Raw genomic sequence first — 14,680 nt, forward strand, 5'->3', positions numbered from 1 at the left:
ATCTTAATCAAAATCGAAACTATTCTGCCTGGCGGAGGTATATACTCTACCAAGTGCCGTTCCAGTTTACCTATGTTATTGTACCTGTCATATAAACAAAATCATTTATCTTCCTATATATTACTGTACCTGTTTGTCATCAACAAAATAATTTATCTTCCTATATTACTGTACCTGCCTGTGATAAACAAAATCATTCATCTTCCTCTATTACTGTACCTGCTTGTTATAATCAAAATAATTTCTTCTTCTTCTTCTTTCGGCTGCTCCCGTTAGGGGTCGCCACAGCGGATCATCCGTATGATCCGCATAGTGATTTGGCACATGTTTTACGCCGGATGCCCTTCCTGACGCAACCCGGGTCGCCTCTGACGACACAGGGATATGGTACACCTATTTTAACCGGGGTATACACCGGCCCAGTATACTGGTACTCATTTCGCCGACCTCGGAAGGATGACAGGCTGAGTCAACCCCCTGGTGTATTAATTCAGTGGCCCAACGGGGCTTGAACTCAGGACCTTTTGGATCCCAAGCCGCTGCCCTAACCACTGCGCCAACACACCAGGCTATAATCAAAATAATTTATCTTCCTATATTACTGTACCTGTTTGTTTCAAACAAAATCATTTATTTTGCGATATTACTGTATCTGTTATAAACAAAATCATTTATATTACTGCACCTGTTACAAACAAAATCATCTACTGACCGATATTACTGTACCGGTCTGTTACGAACAAAATAATTTATCTACCTCTATTACTGTTCCTGTTTGTTACAAACAAAATCATTTATCTACCTATATGAGGGGCCGCAGGAGGAGTGATGCAAGGGACACATCGGCCATTTTGGAGTTAATGACATATTGCACTATTTTAACCCTTACCCTATCATCCAAGCCTATCATCATCATATCATTAAAAAATGTCGCTTACATCACTCCTCGTGGGGCCTCATAGGACTGTACCTGTTTGTTATAAACATAATAACACAGACAAGTACAATAATATAGGTAGTGGCAAGGCACAAACTAACTTCTCACATGTATGCTCTACTCTCCTTTCAATATTGTGCATGCTACCCATATTTTAACAAAGCATGCAGAAATCAGGGTCTAAATAAACAGTAGATTGAATCAATAAAACAGTGATCCTAGTATGCTCACAACCGAGCACCAAAGAGAGACACAGGATAGTGGCGACGGTTGATTTAGGGGTGAGAGTTAGTCAGAGGCATGTGTATCAGAGTTATATTATGTCAAGGATCAGAGTGCACTTTGGATAGGAAGGATTAATTTTGCAATTCACGGAATGGCAGGTCGGAATTCAGGAGTTAAAATTAAAGGGAACTGAGACAAAAGGGGAATAATAGAGAAACGAAGATTGGGACAGGGTGGAGAAGAGAGACAATAAATAAATAAATGAAAACAACCATAAAAGGGGAGGTTTAAAAGGTATCATTCATTCATTTTGTATGCCACCTGTGGCAGCTGGTTGCATAATTGATGGCAGCATGGCTGTGTTGCTGAAAGGGGATATGAAAAAGGAGATAGTAGATACAAGAGTAAAAGGGAAGAGGAATGAAAAGGGGAAAAGGAGGAGAGATAAAATAGATAAAACAAAAAGGGGGAAAAAAATAGTGGGAAAAAGATTGAGAAGTTGTAAAAGATGAAAGGTCTCAGTAAATGATGAGTGCTCATTAATCAAATGGGGAGCAAGCACCTTAATCCTGAAGATTAGGTTTTGTTCTTTATATTCTTGACTGTCCTTGGTGCTGAAATGGAGAAAACACCCGAGAATGCTATGTGATTGGACAAATGTCCAGGAAGATTGATGCATCGAGCAACTGGTTTGGAAAGATCTGTAGTGTTAATTCATACATCGAGCAAGTGTCAAGCAAGCGATTGCCGAGTCTTCACCCGATCCCACCAATACAAATGTTGCAGAGTGCATGTGATTCTGCAGATGCAACATTCATGAAGGTGCAGTCAAAGTGGTTTGTGACTTTAATAAGTGCTTTTGGGTTTGATATTTCCATCCCTCGATTTTGTTGTTTTAGTCCAATTATTTAATGTCTCCTTTTCTCTTCCCTCCCTTTTATTACTTGAGAAAATCAAAGGTTTTTCAAGTTTATTGGTTGGTTGCGTGCATTATTGGATTTGCTATATATCACTTATTGTCGGGTTTTCCATGTATATATATATATATATATATATATATATATATATATATATATATATATATATATATATATATATATATATATATATATATATATATATATATATATATATATATATGTGTGTGTCTGCAACGCGAGGCTCCAAAGCACAAACCAGCAAACCGATTTCGATGAAACTTTGCCAACATGTGGAATATATACTGGGAATGTGCGCATTTGAATTTCATTGCCCAGCAACCAACCGTTGCTGTGCAGCGGCCGAAAAACCACGTACAGTATTTTCAATACTTATCCTTCAGTTTTGAATGTAGAGAAACGAGACTTCGGAATTAAACACTTCGAGATATTTAGAAAATTTTACTTGAGCCGATTTTTGATTGAGGTTTTCTTTTTCAAATAGTAGTCCTTCAAAAATCGGGTGTCTATTTACCGTCATTTTTTATGAGGAGTGCCAGTTGGCAAAATACGCAATAGGAAAAATCTTGCCAGGCAGAGGAACAATTGTATGTGAACCAATTCGTCTTGGCAATGAATCTTCGTTGGTGGATCGGTCAGAATGAAAAGCATCGTATCCAGCGCTTCGATCCTAGCAAATCCCTCGTTGCCTACTAGCTTGTTCTGTCTGTCTGTTTATCGCCTATAGGTCACAATTTTAAACCACTCTTCACGAAACTTCACGAAGTGGGAGAGTTTGTCATCAGCAAGAAGCCAATTGTTTTAGCTCAAAAGGTCAACATCTTTGTCAAATTTCTAAAATCCTCAATTTTCATCCAATTGACTAGAAATTTGAACAAGATTTGCATATCAGGTCACTGAATTCAACCACCTATTATTGTTGAGGTCAAGACAGACCAAGAAAGCCTGGTGTTGGCTTCGTGGTTAGGGTGGCGGCTTGGGATCCCAGGGTCCTGAGTTCAAGTCCCGTTGGCTGCTGAATTAACACCAGGGGGTTGACTCAGCCTGTCATCCTTCCGAGGTCGGCGAAGTGAGTACCAGTGTAGTGGTCCTGGTGTATGCCCCGGTTAGAATAGGTGTACCATATCCCTGTGTGTCGTAAGAGGCGACCAGGGTTGGCGTCAGGAAGGGCATCCGGCCATAAAACATTGCCTCAACAAAAAGCCCAACCTTGCATAGCAGGAAAAATGGCTGTAAAAACGGTCATAGACAAGAGGTTAGCATAGGCCAAAGATGAACAACCCCTTTCTGGTGAAACAACCAAAATCAAGACTGACTGCTTACCTTCACTACACCATTCCTTTTTTTTTTCCACCCCATGTCCGGAACAAACTCTCACACACTCTTTAATCCCACTCTTTCCTCCATGTCTTCAAAACAGCTGTTCACCACCATCACATTATCGTCCCTCAACCAAATCCTCGATTTTTTCTACCCCTGTGAATTCATCCCAGACCCACCTCCTTCAAATTCCCTGCTTTTCTTCCTGAAAGTCCCTGTAATGTCCATATTGTATACCCTGTGTACACACCGCATCCATTTCCCATCCACAGATCTCCTAATGCCTCTTCCATGCTGTTTTGTGCTTCCCTCTCCTGCTCCCTTTGTTATATGTTCTGTGTGTAAGCTCTTATATGAGCCTCGACAATGTGTACAAAATAAAAAAAATGAAATAAAACCAAGGTGAGATTTCTAAAATCCTCAATTTTTTTATTATATCGACTTTAAATTTGAAGAGTTGCATATTTGGTAATTGAATTCAACGACCAATAATTTTTGAGGTCGAATTTGTTTTATCGATTTCACAAGTATCGTGCTCCACACGACGTCTTTGTTTGTTTGTTTGTTTCCTAATTACTCCTCTTTTTCTCCCCGCCTGACTCCCCTTGAATTTTTAACTCCTGAATCCTGATCCTCCATTTCATGAGGTGTCAATATCATTTCCCACCCACTATTCACAGTGATACTGGCTATATCTGAAACACACACTTTTGCTTCAGCGTTTGTCCTATTCCTTCTCCACCCTTTTGACCTGATGAAAGGATAACTTCTGAAATGTCAACTTCTCTTGCTTCCCATGGTGGTTAACATACTTTCATCAATGTTCTGTTGATTCCATCAATGGTTCTACATGGCACGAGCCTTCATGATTGAGACCCGTTTTCTACTCTAAATAAGCAAAGATGATAATTTCACCGAGTTGGGGAGGGAGGGAGGAATACTGAACAAAAATTAAATAAGTCATCTACCACAGTAAATTATCATTCACATTAATTGTGTTCAACAGTTTTTCCAACTTCTCAAACTTCACCCCCCGCCCCAACCCCGTCCCAATACTTTGCCCGTGAACACCATTCATCTCACCATTTCTGCCCACTAGGATCAATATGCTGCCGCACTGTGTAACCAAACTGGGACTGTCGGCTTCCTTCGAAGATTCGTGCTCGCCTGGTGTCCAGATTGAAAGACCATATGCAATTTAGCCAGCCTGCCAAGTACAAAACACATATGCACACCATTACAAAAATATGATTTGCAGTTGAAAGATTTTTCCAAGGCATTTTAAATTTATACAAAATCAGCATCAATACAAATAAGTGTGTAGAATAGAATATAATTTTATTGACTCTTCAACCCCTTTCAGGACACAAGTAATAAAATAATAAACCAATGTCACCCGCAGGGTAACCCGTATCTTGCCAAAAGGTGACCACGTGTGACTTATTTAAGGTCACACTGAGGTGAACAAAGCTGCTATCCACCAGGAGCGACTCCTTGAGGAATATTTGCCTACGAGAGATTCCGATGAGAATCGTTCCACAGAGTAACCATGAAAAATATGCTTTTGCCTCATAACGTCACCAAATGATGTCATAATGTCTCAAGCTTGACATATCTAGAAAGCACTCATCGAGCTGTTCAATTTGAGGTACTACCTGATATGGTTCCTCAAACTTGAAAATTTGACCTTGGGGTCAAATATGTTTGACCTGAGGCGCTAACCTTGAAGGTCAAGGCCAATCGCCACCAAAAATTAATCAGCTGAGCGCCAGACCATAAGCTATATTCCCATGAAGTTTGAAGACGATCCGATCAAAATTACTCAAAAAATAAGGGTTTCGTCGACTCCCCTGATTTGCGACAGTGACCTTTGACCTTGACCTTCAAAATTTTATGCTCTGAAAGGGACCTCTATAGGCCTCTGATATACGAAGTTACAAAAATTTCCAATGATAACTGTGCTCTATAGAGTGATTTAGATGTGATTATAGACCAAAAACAAACAAAAAAAAAAAACAAACAAAAAAAAACATATGAAGGTCAAGGCCAATCGCCACCAAAAATTAATCAGCTGAGTGCCAGACCATGAGCTATATTCCCATGAAGTTTGAAGATGATCCGATCAAAATTACTCAAAAATTAAGGGTTTCATCAACTCCCCTGATTTGCGACAAAGTGACCTTGACCTTTGACCTTGACCTTCAAAATTTTGTGCACTGAAAAGGGACCTCTATAGGCCTCTGATATGCGAAGTTACAAAAATTTCCAATGATAACTGTGCTCTGCAGAATTTTTTTATACGTGATTACAGACAAACAAACAAACAAAATAAATAAATAAATAAATAAAAAACATACAAGCTGACTTAACATATCTTGCAAAAACTTCGTTTTGGCAAGATAAAAATAAAAACATACGAATACAAGTGTCTACAAAATGAGTGACGTCTGGAAACAGACGACCAGATAAAAAAAAATTTTAAGCACGACTCAGCATACAAAATTTCTCAATGACAGCAAAGAAATTAACAAAGTTATTAGAATATTGGTAATACGCTACCGATAAACCTCACCACATTAACAAGCTGACCTACATTTAATAACTCATTCATTTTATGCACCGAGCGATTTTTCCCAATAATGACGCTTCAAACACTTCTTACAAGCTTCATTGAACGCTGGACAGACAAGAAGATGGTGAAATTCATCACCAGTAGCATTAGCCTCGAATAACGGACATAACTTTTGAAAAGTATCTTTCAAGTCGGCAAAATGAGTACCAGCTTGCTGGTCTCCTCAGTACCAGCTGAGGTCGGCAAAATGAGTACCAGCTTGCTGCTCTCCTGTGGCGGAGTGGCGACCCATCCAGGATTGTGGCCAATAGCCAAGGAGACTGCTTAGGCAGCAGCAACGCTCTGCACAGTGTGGTCCCTCTGCACATCTGTCCACAGTGTGGACAGATGGATATTGAGGTGTAATATTTAAGGAATTTATGATGTAAAATTTCAATATGGGTGGTCTTGAAACAACCCCAAATCTCACAGCCATAGTAAAATGAGCATCACCATTCATTCCAAAAGCTCACATTGAACATCAAGAGGAAGATTCAATATGCATGCTTTCTGTAAAAATGAAAACTGCTCTTTTTACTTGAAATATTTATTTTTGACATGGCCTTGTTAAAAGAACCACTGTAGTTAAAAGTACAGTGTAGATAATACATAATCACTCATAACTTCAATTTTGTCATTACCGAACATAAAATTTGGCAAATTTCGGATCCTAATCCGTATGCGTGAATCTTTTCCCGCCTGCAGAAGCTGTCAGTCGCCGACAGACCGCCGATGAGTGAGGAAGTGTAAGTGAGCGCCGTCGGATTTTCGTTTTTGACAAAATGATGGAAAAACTTGAACAACGCTACTGCATCAAATTTTGTGTAAAGCTTGGCGATTCCCAAGTGGAAACGATCCACAAGATTCAACAGGCCTTCGGGAACGAAGCAATGGGCACCACACAGATAAAAGAGTAGTACAACCGCTTCAAAGATGGTCGCACATCAGTGGAAAGTGAAGCACATTCTGGTAGGCCCTCAACATCCCGAAATGAGATAGTCATTGACCAAGTGAGGACCCTGCTGATGCAGGATCGTCGAATCACGATCAGAGAACTTGCAGACGAGGCGGGCTTCAGCATTGGATCCGTTCATTCCATTGTGACTGAGGATTTGGGCTTAAGGATTTTCCTTTACATTTATACAATGGTATTATTATACCAATGGACCAGTCACTTAGAACTAATCTTGAGTTCAATAACAAATTAAATAACCTCACTGTGAGTTGAATTACAAACTGAGCAATTTTTGAAAAATTCGTTAATAATGCTCTCAATACCACAAAACCTGATGTTTTTGAGTTTGGGTATTAAAGACAAAAGCTCTTCAGCAAAAAGTCCCATTAATCGATTCATTCACAGAATGATCAATGATCATTGGATTAAAATTTTCATCATTTGCGTACCCACAATCATTCGACTTCTGACCGAGTTTCTTTAAATGTTCAACAAAATTATCCAAAGAAATCTTGCCAATATTAACTTTAAATGAGCATGCTCTATTCAGCACTTCCCAAAAAGATTTTGGATTATTTTGCTTCATTTCTCTCAAATTTTTATTCAGGTCTTTGTAAAAGGTGTCAGATTTAGCAGAGATAAAGTTTTTGTTGTCTCCCATCTAATATATAAAAAGGTGCTTGGGCTTGGCGTGCATCCCTGCATGCATCCGTCCAGTGAGTGCTTCTTGTAGTTCTCAATTTCAAATTCAGCTGTGAAAGTTTTTTTGGGGGGGGGGCAGGGGGGTTATTTTCTATTTTCAGAAATTGAGACTTTTTGCATGACAATCTTGGTCAAACCATGGCTTCTTACCACCAAAAGTCACAGCTCTACAGGGCTTGTATGGCTTACTAGTTCATGTATTTGAAGTGAATTTATCCTTACTCAGACTGAGCAGCTTTGTATGTTTCAGATAAATATCACAAAAGTGATTTGTGAATTCATCAAGCTTACCTTGATCTAATGAATCATAGTGCATATTATCAAGCTTCTCTGATAAGAACGCAATATTTTCAGCATTTTTTTTTCCCAAGTCAAGGCTCATGCAAAAGATAATACACGGAAATATATAACAAGGCAGGAAACAAGAGGGGCGGGAGGGAAGCACAAAATAGTGGGGAGCCAGAAGGGCACTTGGTAGAGCGCAAACCTCCGCCCAGTAATGCCTGATCCCTGAGAACTTATCTGGCCCAATACGTTTTTGAGATATCGTGCTATATAATCGATTTTGGCCCCATCTCAATGATGAAGAATCACTTTATAAATTCTCATTGTCCAATCCGGATTTGGATCTTCATCAAAATTGAATCAATTCATCGTGGTCACACTCCCAACATGTCCACCATGTTTCAGCCGAATCCGCCCACAACTTTTTGAGATATTGTGTTATATATCGGTTTACCCTATCTTTCAATGGCGATAATCACTTAAAAAATTGTCAGATCCGGATCTTCAACAAAATTGAATCACTTCTTCAGTGTCACAAACCCAACAAGTCCACCAAGTTTCGTCCAAAACTTTGTGAGATATCATGCTATGTATCGTTTTTGACCCAATCTCTCAATAATGAAGAATCGCTTTAAAAATTCTAGTAGCCGGATCCGGATCTCCACCAAAATCTAACACCGAAGCTGTCCACAAAATTTCATCCGGATCCATCCACAACTTTTTGAGATGTCTTGTACACAAGCAGACAAAAAAACAAACAAGAGGAAGACATCGTGCAGAGCATACATGCAAAATCCATAAAACTAATTTGACCTCAAAATAATTGGTGTTTGAATTCAATGACCAAGTCTGCAACCCCTCTTAAAATTTTAAGTGAATCGGATGAAAATTGTCAATTTTAGAAATTCGGCCTATGCTGACCTTTTGGCTGAAGTGGACGTCCAAAATAATTGGCTGGTTGAATTCAATGACCCGAAATATGAATCCTCTTCAAATTTCAAGTCAATCGGATGAAAATTGAGGATTTTAGAAAATTTGTCCCAAATTGGCCTTTTGGCCTATTTTGACCTATGTTTACCTCAAAATTAATGGGTGGTTGAATTCAATGACCTGATATGCAAATGCTCTTCAAATTTCAAGTTAATTGGATTAAAATTGAGGATTTTAGAAATATGGCCGATGTTGACCTTTTGGTCTATGTTGGCCTTTTTGCCTATGATAACCACAAAAATAATAGGTCGTTGAATTCAGTGACTTGATATGTAAATCCTGTTCAAATTTCAACTCAATCAGATGAAAATTGAGGATCGAGAAAATTTGGCCCCAAATTGGCCTTTGGCCTATGTTTACCACAAAATTAATAGATGGTTGAATTCAGCAACCTGACATGAAAATGCTCTTCAAATTTCAAGTCAATCGGATGAAAACTGAGGATTTTAGAGAGTTGGCCTACGTTGACCTTTTGGCCTCTGTTGACCTTCTGTTGTACATTTACCACAAAATTAATAGATGGTTGAATTCAGTGACCTGATATGTAAATGCTCTTCAAATTTCAAGTCAATCAGATGAAAATTGAGGATTTTAGAAATTTGGCCAGATTGACCTTTTGGTCCAAGTTGATCTCAAAATTAATAGGTGGTCGAGTTCAGCGATGTCATATGCAAATGGTCTTCAAATTTCAAGTCAATCGAATAAAAATTGTTGATTTTAGAAACGATTTAAAAATTTGGCCTACTTGGGTTGATCTTATGGCCTATGTTGACCTCAAAATTAATAAGTGGTTGAATTCAATAACCTGATATGTAAATGGTCTTCAAATTTCAAGTCAATCAGATGAAATTTGAGGATTTTAGAAAATTTGGCTCATATTGGCCGATTGGCCTATGTAGACCATTTTGGTCAACCAAATTTTATGAAACTTCAATGCGGAACCGTTGCAGGGTCGGTGCCATTACTCTTTGAAAATTTCAGAACGGTCGGTTGAGCGGTTTGGGCTGGAAGCGAGCGGACAGACAAACAAACACACAAACAAAGGCGATCAATATAATCAAAATACGGTAATAATAAATTGCAAAATAAGACAGACAGACAAACAAGAGTGAAAACATAACCTCCGTCCATCTTCGGTGACAATAAGCATTACAAGGGGCCATCTATGTATTACATCTATGGTGGTCAAAGGAAATCACACGATTGAATCAGGAGTTCGAGATGAAGACCACGACCACTGGGTGGTCAAAGGAAATCACACAATTGAATCAGGAGTTCGAGATGAAGACCACGACCACTGGGTGGTCAAAGGAAATCACATGGTTGAATCAGGAGATCGAGATGAAGAGCACAACCACTCGGTGGTCAAAGGAAATCACATGATTGAATCAGGAGTTGGAGATGAAGACCACAACCACTCGGTGGTCAAAGGAAATCACATTATTGGATCATGAGTTTGAGATGAAGACCCCAACCACTTGGTGGTCAAAGGAAATCACATGGTTGAATCAGGAGTTCGAGATGAAGACCACGACCACTCGGTGGTCAAAGGAAATCACATGGTTGAATCATAAGTTGGAGATGAAGACCACAACCACTCGGTGGTCAAAGGAAATCACATGATTGAATCATGAGTTCGAGATGAAGACCACGACCACTCAGTGGTCAAAGGAAATCACACGATTGAATCAGGAGTTCGAGATGAAGACCACGACCACACGGTGGTAAAAGGAAATCACATGATTGAATCATGAGTTCGAGATGAAGACCACAACCACGACCACTCGGTGGTCAAAGGAAATCACATGATTGAATCGTGAGTTCGAGATGAAGACCACAACCACTCGGTGGTCAAAGGAAATAACATGATTGAATCATGAGTTCGAGATGAAGACCACAACCACTCAGTGGTCAAAGGAAATCACACGATTGAATCAGGAGTTCGAGATGAAGACCACAACCACTCAGTGGTCAAAGGAAATCACATGATTGAATCAGGAGTTCGAGATGAAGACCACAACCACTCAGTGGTCAAAAGAAATCACATGGTTGAATCATAAGTTGGAGATGAAGACCACAACCACTCGGTGGTCAAAGGAAATCACATGGTTGAATCATAAGTTGGAGATGAAGACCACAACCACTCGGTGGTCAAAGGAAATCACATGGTTGAATCATAAGTTGGAGATGAAGACCACAACCACTCGGTGGTCAAAGGAAATCACATGATTGAATCATGAGTTGGAGATGAAGACCACAACCACTCGGTGGTCAAAGGAAATCACATGATTGAATCATGAGTTCGAGATGAAGACCACAACCACTCGGTGGTCAAAGGAAATCACATGGTTGAATCAGGAGTTCGAGATGAAGACCACAACCACTCAGTGGTCAAAGGAAATCACATGATTGAATCAGTTCGAGATGAAGACCCCAAACACTTGCTGGTCAAAGGAAATCACGTGATTGAATCAGGAGTTGCAGATGAAGACCACAACCACTCGGTGGTGAAAAAAGTTAGACCTGAGCCTCGTTTGCCGGACGGTTACACTCGTTTGTGGCGTCTTTGGTCTTGAATGAGGATCTTCCCAATTACAAGCAGTTATTTTGCAATTTACTTGGCGCGTGGAATATTGTTAACCGCGAAAAAAGCCACAACAACAACACAGAAAGCTTTTTCCATTTGACATTGTGGTAAAGTTGGTTTGTTTTGTTCTTATTCTGCGAACTCCATCGCCCGATGTTTCAGGTAAACTCCCACCAATTGTGGCCACACGGACACGGACACGGACACGGACACGGACACGGACACGGACACGCCATCGGTGAGGTTAATCAAGGAGCCGCACGAACCTCACGCACTGTGCCTCGAACCCTGATCAGCACAATCCCGCCTTTGTTCGATCGGCACCCAACGGGACTCGGTGAGAGAGCATCAAATGTTTTGCCTTCGTGAGGAGAATAAATAAATAAATAAATAATAATAATAATAAAAAAAAACACAAAAAGTAATCCTGCACCCTGGATCGAGGGGGAGTGCACCTCACCGTGAAGTAAAATAATCCGTCCGAGCACGGCCATGGTCATCCGTGTGGAGCTTGTGACGATTCGGACGACGGGAGGAAGGCGACGCAGAATCCCGAACTGCGCACGACTCGATTTGAGCGGGAAACCCGCAGCGGGAGCTGATGAAGTGAGGAGAAAATTCACAAGGCGAGAGCGGCTGTGAGAAGCGCGCGCTGAGCGTGTTTGCCTGGCTCCGTTCAATGGCCCCGCCCTTCCCCCGTTAAACTCCGCCCACACAAAAAACCTCGCGCTCCTTTTGCTTCTCACAGACCATCTACATATCACGTACGCAAATGACAACCGAATGTTTCACACGCCGCGTCCCTTCATCGTACGCATCGCCATTTAGCCCAATGCGGACCAAAGTTGAAGAACAGCTGACACCCTTTCGATTTCTAACCGATGTTACCGCAACTTCACATCCATCTATAATTCCAGCAGTGTGTGTGTGTGTGTGTGTGTGTGTGTGTGTGTGTGTGTGTGTGTGTGTGTGTGTGTGTGTGTGTGTGTGTGTGTGTGTGTGTGTGTGTGTGTGTGTGTGTGTGTGTGTGTGTGTGTGTCTGTGTGTCTGTGACCACTGTTTCTCGACAACCACTGGTCCGATCTAATTGAAACTTGCCAGATATATTGCTGGGGCCCTGAGGATGTGCCTTTTCAAGGTTTGATATTAATCAGACAAGTGGTTCCCAAGTTATGGCCATTTATTTACCAAACCAATGACAAGACACGTTGTTGCGTGGGCGTGGCCGATGGGGAAGCGAAGCTCAGCCGCGTTCCCCATTACGGGTTACAATGTACGGGCTTCTGGATAATGATGACTTCATGTATTCTAATAATATCTCGATTTCTTATGCACATTTATAGATAAACACAATGCCGCAAGTTATGATCGTTTTCATATTAGACGGTGTATAAATTTCGGTAACATCAGAGTGCTGGTATGCTCCGAACCAGGAAGTAAATTTTTTTTCTCTTCTCTTCTCTTTTTGTTTTTCCTTGCGATGACATTGGAAAAGGCAAAATATGTTGGCGCTAATTGAATATTTGGGCATTAAAACTATATTGCGAATAATCATAACTGTGATATGCGAACTTCCGGGCCACGCACATACGGGCACACGAGAGCGAAGAAACGGCCTGTGTGGTTGTTATTTCTTGCTCGCGGTTTGAATATTTATTTATGAATTGGTTTTTTTTTACGGGCAGATAGGAGTCTATCAATAATTCCAGCAATCTCTGTGTGTCTGTCTGTCTGCGACCACCATTTCTCGACAACCACTGGTCCAATGGAATTGAAACTTGCCAGGAATATTGCTGGGGACCTGAGGATGTGCCTTTTCAAGGTTTGATATTAATCGGACAAGCGGTTCCCAAGTTACGGGCATTTATCTGTCAACCAATGACAGGACACAGTGCTATGACATCACTAATGACACCACAATTCTTCTTTTATTTTTTTATTTTTTTTGCACGATTGACGTCACAATTCTTCTTCTTCGTTTGATATGACGTCACAATCGACGCTGCGGACCTGAGTACGTGCCTTTTCAAGGTTTGATATCATTCTTCTTCATCCGTTTCAGCTGTTTCCCAAGTGTTTCCCAAGGTTTGAAAGCTGTTTTTTCCCAAGGTTTGAATTAATTATTCAAATTATTAATTAATCCCAAGGTTTGAATTTTCCCAAGGGAAACAGCTGTTTCCCAAGGGTTTTAAAGCTGTTTTTTTCCCAACGTTTGAATTAATTGTTCAAAATATTAATTAATCCCAAGGTTTGAATTTTCCCAAGGGAAACAGCTGTTTGAAAATTATTTTTTTTTTGCATGTACAGCCACACACGAGTGGGCACGCACATACGGGTCTGTGTGTCTGTGTGTGTGTCTGCGACCGCTGTTTCTCAACAACCACTGGTCCGATATAATTGAACTTGCCACGTATATTGCTGGGGCCCTGAGTATGTGCCTTTTCAAAGTTTAATATTAATCGGACAAGTGGTTCCCAAGTTACGGCCATTTATTTGCCAACCAATGACAGAACATGGTGCTATGACATCACGAATGACGTCACAAATCCTCTTTTTTTTCTTCTTTTTTATGCACGATTGACGTCACAATTCTTCTTCTTCTTTGTTTGATATAATGTCACAATTGACACTGGGGACCTGAGTCTGTGCCTTTTCAAGGTTTGATATCGTTCTTCATCCGTTTCAGCTGTTTCCCAGGTGTTTCCCAAGTTATGGCCATTTATGATACGGTTGGTCCGATCCAATTGAAATAATGCCCCAATCCAGTCGTCGTTTACGAGAGTGAAGGAACGAAGCTGCACGTACTGGCACGCACCTACGGGCCCGCACCTACTGGCACGCACCTACGGGCACGCACTAGTATATATAATTCCAGCAATCTCTGTTTCTGTCTGTATGTGTGTGTGTGTGTGTGTGTGTGTGTGTGTGTGTGTGTGTGTGTGTGTGTGTGTGTGTGTGTGTGTGTGTGTGTGTGTGTGTGTGTGTGTGTGTGTGTGTGTGTGTGTGTGTGTGTGTCTGCGACCGCCGTTTCTCGACAACCCCTGGTCCGATCTAATTGAAACTTGCCAGGAATATGGCTGGGGACCCGAGGATGTGCCTTTTCAAGGTTTGATATTAATTGGACAAGCGG

At 40.7% G+C, this 14,680-nt stretch overlaps 1 protein-coding gene across 1 annotated transcript in view; it reads right to left on the reverse strand.

Annotated features, from left to right (window-relative positions):
- Positions 1-12,253, reverse strand: part of LOC147015039 (integrin alpha-11-like) — a 181,195-nt gene extending 168,942 nt beyond the window's left edge. Inside the window, exons 1-2 of the mRNA XM_085849388.1 lie at positions 12,011-12,253; positions 4,504-4,627 (exon numbers count right to left, since the gene is read on the reverse strand). Coding sequence (XP_085705514.1) covers positions 4,504-4,627; positions 12,011-12,050 — 164 coding nt within the window. The 5' untranslated portion in view covers positions 12,051-12,253. The remainder of the gene's footprint in view (positions 1-4,503; positions 4,628-12,010) is intronic.
- Positions 12,254-14,680: the final 2,427 nt, after the last annotated feature.

The sequence above is a fragment of the Eptatretus burgeri genome, chromosome 12 (genome assembly GCF_056783735.1).
Source record: "Eptatretus burgeri isolate ZD-2024b chromosome 12, Ebu_testis_v1, whole genome shotgun sequence".
NCBI lineage: Eukaryota > Metazoa > Chordata > Myxini > Myxiniformes > Myxinidae > Eptatretus > Eptatretus burgeri.